General features: G+C 41.2%; 1 protein-coding gene across 2 annotated transcripts in view; it reads right to left on the bottom strand.

The window, feature by feature from the left end:
- The window catches only part of SLC24A4 (solute carrier family 24 member 4), a 57428-nt gene that overhangs the window by 21029 nt on the left and 23847 nt on the right, over window positions 1-12552 (bottom strand). For both annotated transcript variants that reach the window (XM_075282403.1, XM_075282404.1), the window contains exons 3-4: window positions 6496-6572; window positions 1566-1640 (exon numbers count right to left, since the gene is read on the bottom strand). In XM_075282403.1, the coding sequence (XP_075138504.1) occupies window positions 1566-1640; window positions 6496-6572 (152 nt within the window). The remainder of the gene's footprint in view (window positions 1-1565; window positions 1641-6495; window positions 6573-12552) is intronic.

The following is a 12552-nucleotide window of genomic DNA, read 5'->3' as shown; positions in this document are numbered from 1 at the left end:
TAAGCTTTTAGGGTAATAAGGGTGTTGCCCTTGCTCCAAAAGAGGTAAGCAACAACATCCAACATTTGCCTATTGACAAAAACATCTCAGCATGAGAGGCACTGATTCCTAAGGGGAAAACTGTTAGCTTATGGTGACCCTAATATATCTATCTGCAGGGCTGGACTATTATGGTGACAGACTCCCTTTAGTGTTCATATTTTTGTTTTTCTTATTATACAATGAACAATTCTACTGCTTTATAATACTGTATATAGTACTGTATTTTTATTCGACCCCAGTTTCAACATCTCTGTTGCAAAAACCGCCAAAAAATGGCAGAGAGAAAAAAGTCTTGCACGGAGGACTTCTCTTTCTGCCAGTTTCTGTTTTGAAATGGTAGACACCTGGCGTACCCCATTACAATCAATGGAATCCACCAATGTCTGTGTGTAACCGCTGAAACAGTGGTACGGATTTTCCTCATTTGGGTCCCCTGGTGGACCCGAACGACAGAGCGCACAATGCTAATGTGAACTGTGAGAAATATCAGGACTGCACTGCTTTTCAGCCTTGGGATGTAAACCATGAATGTTGCTAGTCACTTATAGCAAACAGAGATCTTGAGAAATTGAGACATAAAGGCCCAGATTTACTAAGAGTTGTAACGACGATAGTAAATCTGGGCCAATGCGTAGCAGAAGGTTGCAGAACTCTACATTATTTATTATTATTCTTATTATACATTATTACTATTCATAATCCTCTGCATTTTTTCCTGAACCTTCCAACCACCAAAGGGTTAACATTCATGAAATTTTTAATACCGTTTCTACAACAACATTTTTCCTTCGCTCTGTCTTAGATCTATCCTTGCAGCCGCTATTTCCGTATATCAGCGCTCGCCATTGTGCCTGTTCATCTTTGTTTCAACTTTTCCCTATCACCTCTCATTATCATGTGACAACATAGCGACTTCCCGGTGAGATTCTAAGAAAAGGCTAAATCTGCGCAACTTCAAACACAATCCTCATCTCACGGAAAGATAACAAACGTTAGATAGCGATATGGCCAGCAATTTTTCCATTATCCATTAGACTCCACTACAAGTGCGCTCTCTGTGGGTTCAGGGGTACATAAGAATGACCAGGCAATAAACCAATGCACAAAGGCAAAATTCAGTCAAAGCTGCACCTTATAATGGGGCCAAAAAAGTGCCCATTAAAGGTTCAGACACACTGAGCCCATAATCTGACAAGTCTGTTCAAGTTTTATAGGTCAGAACTGCAGAGAATATAGTCATGTGACCCTTCCAGAATCTGCTGGCAGGATTAGGAGGTTCGCCACTAATATGCAGAACATTCTGCCTGGTCCCTGGTGTATTACTTTTGTAAGTGTCAGTCTTCACTGCAGCTACAGCATTTTATTCATGGGACTGGAAGATGCAAGATGAACACTGCAGTAGTGCTGTGCTGAAATCAGTAGTGCACGTAATTATGGGAAGATGCAGAAAAGATGAACGTGATATAACATATATCACCCTGTGGGGATTTTGAAGGAATATTATAGTAAATCAATCCACTCACCTCACAGATCTTCTCCAAGGATGGAACAAAGAAGTCATCACACACGATCGCCAGGGCATAGAACATGTACAAAGCCTGTGATCAAAGAGAATAACGCGTTTCACTGCCTCCATCTACACATCAGATGTTTCACATTGTGGGGTATGAATAATTCAGGGGTTCAGGGCGCTGTAATCTACTCCTCCCTCACAGCATATATCATACATTCCTATAGGTTCTCCTAATAAAATAAGTGTGGCCGCACTTGGCTCATTCCTATGGAAAAGACGTGAATTGCTCAGGAAATCAGTGCAAATGCGTTTTGATGTCAGGGACAAATGAATTTTCCTGTAGAGAAGACGACATCTGATCCAGGAGAATTTACTATTGATCTCCTGAGCGGATCAGTAATGTGAGGCTGGTGGGATTCCGATGGCGAGATAATGGCACTGATTACGTTATGAGCCTATAATAATTCCCCCTATTAGGAGCTGTGGAGACCTCAAACCTCTGCACCACGGTCAATACTTCCATCATAGGACAAACCAGAGGCGTCAAAAATGGCTTCCAAATGATAAATTCTGCATCGATACAGCAAATCAGCAGACAGTATTATACATGACAGGTTAGATACAGCATCTTAGCTGACATATGATAAGTTAAGATACACAGGATTATCAGACCGTATTGCATAAGATAGGATTAGATACAGTAGCTCAGCAGTATACAGTAATACACACGATAAGCTTTGATACCATAGTTCAGCTGACAGTATCACACATATATAAATAAAGAATCACACAATAGGCTTAGATACAGCAGTTTATCTGTATTGTACATATTAGCCTTCTATAGACCTAGAGGTATAGCCTTACAGGGTGCAGAGATAACAATCACTACTGGGTCCTGAGGGTCCCCAAGGGTCCCTCTGCCCAATAAAATATACCATTATTGTAAATGATACAAGTTAGGCAGAGACCACAGTGCAGATTTTGCATTCAAGTTACGCCTCTAGATCCTATATTCACTTACTACAATATCACTGTATATTTGCCTCTGTGTCTGCTGATGCAGATTATTACATAGGAATGTAACTAATGGTCGCCCCCGGAGGGGTAAAATTCCTATAAATTTGTTTGTCTCCCCACCGCGAGTACTGAGGTTATTGTACAGTGCTAGACAATTCATATCTATAGACTACACTGCTGACAACTCATATTTGCAGTTAATACTGGTGATAACATCTATAAGCAGATCACATGATACATTAAATTGACATCATACTGTATTTCACATTTAAGCAATGTTGCTGACATCACATGTCTGTAGGCAAGGCTACTAATATTATATATCTGCAGATGATACTGGTTACATCACATATCTACGGATGATAATGGTGACATCTCACACATGTTATTGCCAATGATGACATTACACTATGTAGACACTACTGGTGACATCACATATCTGCAGACAATGCTGCTGTCATGAAAAATGAATCAGCTGGAAGTATAAGAGAAAGGATTTCCCTTGACTGCAGATTCTTGTGAGCAGAATGCAAGTTATAACAATGTAAGAGCAATTTATCCTGCTCTAGTCATTATTCCAGAGCAGCCTTTCCTTTCAGATGCAGCTGCATTCATCTTAAACATTGAGACGACTCACAAGAATACAAATAAGATGAACTTCTTATTTCAAAACTTTACAGGGGCGTTTGAGTCCTGAATGGGACTGAGCTTTCAGTCATGGCTGTATTTACACCTGCCCTATGCACTAAGCCTGACTACACAGGTAATGCTCATAGTCTAATATTAATTGCTGGGCTACAACCAGACTTAAAACTTGTAAAGCTTTACCCATGACCAATTTTAAACATATTCTGTCCCTGCACCTTATCTAGTTTCTGGTTTTCAATAGTTCCGACTGTGATCACCAGGAGTCAAATGTTATATTGGGGAACACAGGGGACTCCATGTTGTATCAGAATCTGGAATATGCATACATAGATTACTTACTACTACCATTCCATGAATGGATAACACCACTGTATTGTATATTTAATTAAAACCACCATAGTGTCATTCAGTAACACCACCATACCGTGACTCAATAACACTGACACACTGTAACTGAATAATATCACCATAATGTGACTCAAAAACATTAAGACACCCTGATGGGATAACAAAACCATACTATAGCCAAATAACACCACCATACCATGACTCAATACCTCCATTCCATGGCTCAATAACACCACCATACCACATTTTGACAACAACCCCATATCATGAGTCAATTACACTGGCACCATAGAGACTCAAAAACACCATAGTACCCTGAATGGATAACACCACCATACCATGGCTCTATAACACCGTCATATACCAGACATATGGGCTGTTATTTCATGGCTTTTTTGCCAAAAAAAACCCCCTGTTCTACAAGCCTTGAAAAAAGTCTGCAAGTCAGAATTTCCTTTTTTTTAGGTTGGCACCCTGCACAGGGTGGGGTGGAGCCATTGGCCTCTTTATGTTTATCGCCATTTATACCAGTTACTGGTGTAAATGATTCCAGACAGTTTTCTGTTTACCATTCATTGTGTGCAATGTCCAGCCTGGTGGGGACCATCAGGAGTGGCCTGGAAAATGCTGGTCTTGATAAATCAGCCTCACCGGTCATTCATGAGGACCATGTCTGCCCTTGCCCCTCTCTACAGTGACTGAAAGGCTGATGTATACATGTCACTCACTGCTCTGAGAGTCAAGCAGCATAATGTTTTTGGTGTCATTTCTGCTACTAGGAATATGGCATTGAGCATAGGGCAGCATAATAAGATGACATGTCCTCTTCCGTTTACACAACATGTGATGTAACGTGAATATGCAGCAAAACCTATGCATTGAAAAAGATTAAATCTGCTGTGGAAATTCACAGTATAAATTGTCATGCTGCATATAAACATACACAAACATGTACACTATATGGACAAATGTACTGAGCCACCTACACATTACACCTACAGGATCCCGTTCTGAATTCATCAGCATGAATATGGAGCCCCTCCCCATTGCAGCGAAAACAGTTTACGCTCTTTTGGGAAGCCTTTATACAAGATTTTGAGTGTTTCTTTTGAAATTTTTGCCAATTATCCAGAAGAGCTTATGTGATGTCAGACACTGATGGTGGACGAGAAAGCCTGGATCACAATCTCTGTTCTAGTTCATTTCACAAGTGTTGGATGGGGGTTGTGCTCAGGCCTCTGCAGTGAAGTCAAGTTCTTCCACACCAAACTCACCCATCAATGGCTTTATGGACCTTGCTTTGTGGGGCACAGTTATGCAGTAAGAGAGAAGGGCCTTCCCCAAACTGTTCCCACAAAGTTGTGTAAGGAAAATGTTTGTTTTTGAAGCTGAGAGCTTCGAAACGTTGCAATCTGTCATTATTATTAGTTAGCCATTTAAAAAGGTATCAAGTACTGAAGACTCTCAAGTTTTTTGTTTTTATATTTCCCACAAAGTTGGAAACAAAAGTTGTCCAAAATTTCTTGGTATGCCAATTACATTACATTAAGATTTCCTTGGACTGGAACTAAGTCTAAGTGAAAAAACTCTATTATGATCCCTCCTTCAGCAGACATTATGTTCTCCTGGTATTCTTCAAAGACTTGTCCTTCAGACTGTCAGATAAGGTAGCGTGACTTGTCACTTCATACAATACATTTCCACTGCAGAGTCTGGTGGCAGCTTGTGCTTTATACCTCTCCATCCAACGCTTGGCATTGTGCTTGGAGATGTAAGGCTTGCATGCAGCTGCTCGGCCATGGGAATCCATGACACAAAGCTTCTGGTGCACAGTTTTTGTGCTGATGTCAGCGGAGGTTTGGAAATCTTTTATAAACTATGCACCCCAGCAATCGGTGGCCATGATCTGTAATTCTTCATGGTCTGCCACTTTGTGTCTGAGTCTCTATGGTTCCTAAACACTTCCACTTTTCAGTAATACAAGTTATGGTTGATGGTGGAATATCTAGGAGGAATTTCGCAAACTTACTTCAGTGGTTTCTTTCTACATGACCACACTGGAAGTCATTGTGCTCTTTAGAATAAGCCATTCTATACCAAATGTTTGTACAGGTAGACTGCATGGCTAGGGCTACACCTACACAGGGCTACACCTGTGGCAATAGGATTGAATGAAACGCCTGAGTTCAATATGTACATAGATATGTGCAAAAACATATGAAGTCAGGACAGATTTTCATTGAAGTCAATGGGAGTCTTATTTTTACACGTGTATTCTATACACGTGTATTATTAGCTAAAATGCGCTTGTGTTAACTCCGTGTGCAGGGGCCCTCAGGGAGATTTATGAAGACTAACATTATTTATACCAATCTTTCTAACAATATTGTTGGCAGAGTGTGCCTATACAACTTTATTTATGAAAAAAAATGTATGCCTGGGATGCCAGAAAATTGGCATACAAGGTATAATTAAGGTAAGTTCACACAGGGTTTTCTTGGTCTGGAACCTGAGGCAGAGGCCGCCTCAGGCTCCGGACCAAAAAATGAGTAGCCGCGACTGAATGCCGATGCACTGAACCGTCATCCAGTCGCTCACTCCGCGCCGGATTAGGCCTGATGAATGGGCCTAGTCAGAAGAAGGGAGTGTCTTCAGGCTGGGTCACAAGGTGAATCGGCCTAACGAATGAGCATGTTTTTTACAGGAGCCGGAAGAAACTTCTTTTTGTTCAGGATTTTGAGGCAGATACGGCCTCAAAATCCTGAACAAAAAACCCCGTGTGAACTTACCCTAAATCTGCCTCATTGACTGCAAGTTATACTACAACAACAAATATAGTACCGGGAACATACCTATACCCCAATATTACATGTTACTGATATCAATAATACCACTTCTTTCATTCATGTGTAATAAGACAAACTTACGCAGAAGATGTGCAGTAAGATGGCTCCTTTCTGACGTTCTTTAATGGTGAATAAATCATCTGGAAACTCATTAATAGCTGCAATGAAAGAACAATAATACCCATCAGCGTAGTCGTAAAAGATTAAAACATCAAGACAGACGAAAGAAAAAGAGGAAAAATACAATGTACAACAAGAAATGGAAAGTTCCTTTCTGCAGAGCTGAAATCTCCCAACATTCCCTGCTTATTTAGTATTTGGACAGCTTACTCTGGTGATTTGCACTCCGTGAAGTCTCAGCATTACATCAGTTCTATACTTACAGTCACTCTGCTGTTAAAGTGGCTTTCTGACTATGAAGTGCATTTTCTGAAGGACTGCAGAGCTGCAGTTATATTTCTGGATCTTCAGAGCTGAAATCTAATAGCATTCTTCAGACAATTTGCATTTAGATAAGTGCTACCTTTGCACAAGAAGAGCTAGCCCTCCCTTTTACATTATACAATTTCTGCCATGGTGTGGGTTTAGTAATAGGCTGGCTATTTCTAATATTGCGACTACAGTTCTGGAGTATACGGCTAGCAGTAACACATGTATGACGCAGCTCACGTGTACAATAAGAATACTTTGGATGGGTGCATCTCACACATTGCTGTTAAATGTGACCCTACTATGTTAAACAGCGATGTATATATAATTTGTAACACTTCGCGTTAATAAGCTCACTTATTAACCACGCAAATGGCCTCTCGTGTGTCATAGCATCTGCTGAGCTGTTTGTCTAAGGCCTGGTTCACATGTGCGTTTGGGCCATTCCGTTCCCCTATCCGCATGAAATATGTGGAGAGAAAAATCCTGCAAACGGCACTTTTATCTCTGCATTTTTGGTGCAGAAACCACACGGACCCCATTATAGTCTATGAGGTCCGTGGGTTTCCTTTGGTAACCACTTTTTTATGCATCCCAAGCTGCGTGAAACCTGAACGCAGATGTGAACCGGGCCTGAAGCCAGCTATGTACATTAGATTTTAGTTGGCTGAAATGGTCAATTTGGCTATTTCAGCCACAGAATGGCTGGTTATACGATGCGCTATGTAGATGCAACAAGGTTGTTCGTGGTAGGCTTTTTGGCCAGTGTTTTGCCAAATAAGTCGCTTTTAGCCGATCCTTTGTTAGCTTAACCAGTTTAACAAGCTCATATGAACAATCCCATTGTCAATCAGATGGTTGCAGATGGTTGCATGATGCCATCCAAAACCCGAAATATCATAAGTTATATTGTCTGCAGAACCACTGTATCCAATCCTAGCATGTAATCCTGCTTGCTAGGCTTATCATGTGTGATACTGACTCAGACCTATGCAGCACTACTTTTCTTATCATATAAAGATTATTAGTTAGAACGATTGAATACATTCGGTTTTGCATTCCTGCAGGTGATGTGTAGACAATGTACCGATAGTCTGTGCTTGCTTGAATACTGCAGTAGGCAGAGACAAGCACAGAATTGGTGGTGTTGAATGTGCTGGTTTTAAATGTCTGCTGATGGCAACAAGCTCCACGGACTGAGTCTCATTACTCCAGGATGCAGCTCCTTGAGAGAACACGGCATGAATCACATAGTGCACAGCATCCCTGGGGACATGAGGAGGAAATACAAATGTTACACAAGACCACACAACCTGCAGAACTGAGGAGACCCGCAGACATGACACATTGGCCCAAATGTACTATTGTTAATATGCAGGGTGGAGTAATGTGGCACATTTTGCCACATATTATTTGGACTAGAATTTTTCGACATGCTAAACTATGGGTGTGGAGAGTCAAAAAAGAGGGCATGGCTTAAATGTGCCATAATAACTAAAAGTTGGTATAAATGTATGGTCTGAAGATACACCGGATTTATCATCCAGCATCAGTCACTGTGATAAATCTGGTTTATTTTCAAACTACCAAATAATACAGATTTATCACAGTGGCTAAAGGTGTATGTTGCTAAGTTTATACAAACCTTATGTTGAATTAGTTTGAGACTGAATTGTAGGATACAATTTTTCACATTTGTGGTGCATTTGCACTATGCCCCTTTATTTCTAGGAATTCACACCTAAATGTCTAGAAAGTCAAAAATATTTATATCAAACTAAATGCGCCAAGTTGTACCACACTGCTTCAAAGATGCACCACAATGAACCAAACATGTGCCGCGTTTACACCAGTGTCTAGTTGTAACCACATCTAGATAAATCTGATCCATAGCGTGTAGACTTATATAGACTATAAACAAAGTATCATTATCATGTAGACCAAGAGTCAGTGTGACATTGGCCTGTACACCAAGAAACAAAATATCATTGGCCAGTATATGCAGCGCTTTTCTCTCCTCATTTTTCTCCCTTTTTACGCGGTAACCCAGCGGCCCCCTTTTAGTCTATGTTGTCCACGAGTATCTGTAGGTAACCACTTTTTTAAGCGGATTAGGTTTCCATTCAGTGGATCCCCAAAAGGACACCATGAACGCAAAACAAAACGCAGGTGTGAACGTAGCGTCAGTGTGATATTATCCGGTACCACAAGTGTCAGTGTGTAACTGTCCTGTACTCAAATTGTTAATATATAATTGTGCTTCCCCATAAGTCTCTCTTTCCTGGGCTCTGTCACTGCCCTATCCTCCAAATTTCAGTATGTCATTGTGCTCTAGCCCCAAATATCAGCATGTCATTCTGCTATGCCCCCTGCCTAAAGTGCCACCCTAAGTGTCAATATCATTTTAACTTACTATTATGTATTTGGTAATATGATCAATACATTTCACCAAATCCTCAGTATCTCTTGTCACTTCCTTTCTTTGCTCTTCTGCCTCCTGATTTATCTGGTATGGTGGAGCTGTAGCTTCAGTGATACCTGCCTTTACATTTCCTTTATCATGTGTGGGTTACTACGGATAACAGCCGGTTTCTGTCAGCTAGCACCATGCTACGATATAATCGTATTTCTTCTCATTAGTGATGTGACAGCACCACTGATTCCCTCTCTCCAGCTCTCTACATCTGAGCCATTTGTCAGCACAGCGTGGACGCCACACAGGACACGGCCATTGCTCTTGCTTTCTGATTTACAGCACCTGCCCTAGATTTTATCTGACAATGTTAGAACATAAAAGTTCTCTAATAAGTGGCAGATATCAGCAAGCTGTAACAGGCAGCTTCATCTGCAGAGCTGAAATATATAAGACTCTGCAACACTGCTGTAAAAATACCTGCACACTGCAGATGGTACCTACAGGGGGGCTATGCTCAAAATGCAATTATATTATGCATCTAATTATGCATTCATTAAAGGGTATGACTGCTTGTAAGTATAATATTATATTACCCTGTACTGATCCTAGGTTACAGCCTGTATTATACTCCAGAGCTGCGCTCACTATTCTACTATATACATACGTTACTAATCCTGTACTAGCAAAGACTTACTTCCTGTGTCATACTTCAGGGCTGTATCACTATTCTGCTGATGGAATCACTGCATATATCCATCATATTATACTCCAAAGCTGCATTCACTATTCTCCAGTGATGTTACTGTATACATACTGTAAGCCGATGGCTGATCAGGTAGTGGAGGGGGTATACATCTCACCTAGACTACTCTGGTGGGTGAGATGAGAAAACTCCAGAAGAAATATTTGTTCTCAGCAGACAACTTTCATCTGCTGAGCATTTTGGTAAATGCTCAGTATTGGGCTGGATTTTTAGGAATGACAGGTAGGTTGGTAGTGGGACCTGTCATTCCACCCCCCTCCAGTCCACACTTTGGGGATGTTTCGGCAGCGACTCAGCTCTTGAGAGTCTCCTTGTCAAGGAGGCTTAAGAAGTTGCTCCAGCAGCAACACTTTGGCAGAGCTTGGCTGGAGAGTGAAAGAGAGAGGTCATATTTTTGGAGCTGTGTCCTGAATGATTCAACTTGTTTTTGATTTCTGTTATTCTAGGTGAGGTAACCTATTCTATGTTTAGTTAGAGCCTAGCCGGGCAGGTATTTATTTTGTATTGTTTCCTTTTGTTGCTGCACTACTTTTTTGAGTGAAAATAAACTCTACCTTTGTTTTTGGACTAAAGAATATGGACTTTTGTGTCTATGCCACTCAACCTAGCAACCCCAGACCCTGACAATACATTGAGAATTACATCCTGTATAATACATCCTGAACTATTGCACTCATTCTGCTGGTGGAATCACTGCATACACACATCATATTATTTATCCTGCAGTGATCCTGAATTCCAACCACTATTATACTCCACAGCATATTCACTATTCCACTGGTGGAGTCACTGAAGCAGATTTATTAAGCTTGTCCACTGTATAGTTGTAGTTTGGGGAAATTCAGCGTTGCTACATGCACTACCCATCCACTAGCAGATTGAGACACATGGAGCGGGAGCAACATCTTATCTGTGAGGTGTCAGATTCCTATAGAACTGGCATAGATTTCCATTATAACTCACACCAGAAAACTGTCAAGAGTCATAATGGACTGGCCCCACATTGGCCTACCTGAATCCTCACCCCACTACTTCCTACATTTGTACAATATGGAAAGCTAAATGCAGATTGGGGCTTGTGGTAAATGTAATGAATTTGCTCTAATGTACACATGCATTACATTACTTATCTTGTACTGATCCTGAGATATTTGTATTATACCCCTCAAGGCTGCACTCACTATTCTGCTACTGGATTCACTGTATACATATTTACTTATAACAATATCTGTAAAGCATTGTGGAATATGTCTGTGCTATATACGGTAAGTAAGTAAGATAGATAAGTGAACTTTTCCAGCCACAAATCGATTTTTCATACTGATGACCTATCGACCAGATAGGTCCATCAGTATGTGATCTTTGGGGGTTCAACACCCCTCACAGATTAGCTATTGCAGCAGCCTCTAGCTGCTAGTGGATAGGAGGATCATGCAGCACAGCTTCTATTTAAATAATGTATAGTGGTATTTCTGGGCCTCAACGGTCCCTGACGTCAAGCAGAAGGCCTGAAGAGAACAGGGAATCATGCCAAAGCCAGGAGAAGTGAGTAAAGCTAGATTGATATGACAGTGAAAACTGGTCGAGTGATGTTTGTTTTTTTAACGGACATCACAGCAGAATTAAAGTCAATATAAGTGAATTCTCATGACTGTTATTTTGACAATCTGTTGTCATGAACCATTAAAATATAGTTCATGTCCTATTTTTTCACATTTTCACAGATCCCTCCATACACTAGAATGTATAGGAGATGTGTGGAAACGGGTGCCCCTCGGGTGCAGGACAGTTGTGAAAAATGACTGTTTTGACAGTGGCTGTTTTGTGTCGTGTGCATCTAGCTTTAAGCCGGGGCCCCACGGGATGTAAGCGCCGCGATTTGCCCGCAGCGGAGACGCTGCGAGAAAAATCGCAGCATTGTAAAGTGCAGGCAAAGTGGATGGGATTCATGCGAATCCCTTCCCCTCTTTGCGGAAAAGATTGCAGCGCGGACACACTGCGATTTGCAAAGCCATTGGGGCTTTGCAATTTGCAGCACGTCAATTATATCTACGGAAATGCCGGCGGCTTTCCTGTAGATATAATGTTAAGAGAAAGTCCGCATAGGAAAACTCTGTGAACTTTCTCTTCAAAGCGCTGCGGAAAGAACCGCAATGCAATCACGCAGCGGTTCTTCTCGCAGCGCTTTATCACTGCGTTTACGGCCCGTGGGGCCTTAGCCTTACACAGTTTTTTTTAAGTCTGATCACCTCCCATGGGCCTAGGCTTATTATACTCAAAGTATATTAGCAGTTTCAGTTTGGACGTGTTCATTTCAAATGAAACACTGGGCGAACCTATTATAATCACTACGGGACATTATGTCACTGGGGGACAGGGACTCCTAGCAGCATTGAGAACTGTAATGCTAGGAGTCCCTTTCTAAGCGTGCAGTGCAGGCTAGTAAATATGGCCAACACATTTACACAGCTAAAACTCAGTCATGTAAATGCGCCTTAAAACCTTCTACTCCAGAGCTTAAGCAACAATT

The sequence above is a fragment of the Leptodactylus fuscus genome, chromosome 7 (genome assembly GCF_031893055.1).
Source record: "Leptodactylus fuscus isolate aLepFus1 chromosome 7, aLepFus1.hap2, whole genome shotgun sequence".
NCBI lineage: Eukaryota > Metazoa > Chordata > Amphibia > Anura > Leptodactylidae > Leptodactylus > Leptodactylus fuscus.
This window is presented reverse-complemented; position numbering and strand designations above follow the sequence as displayed.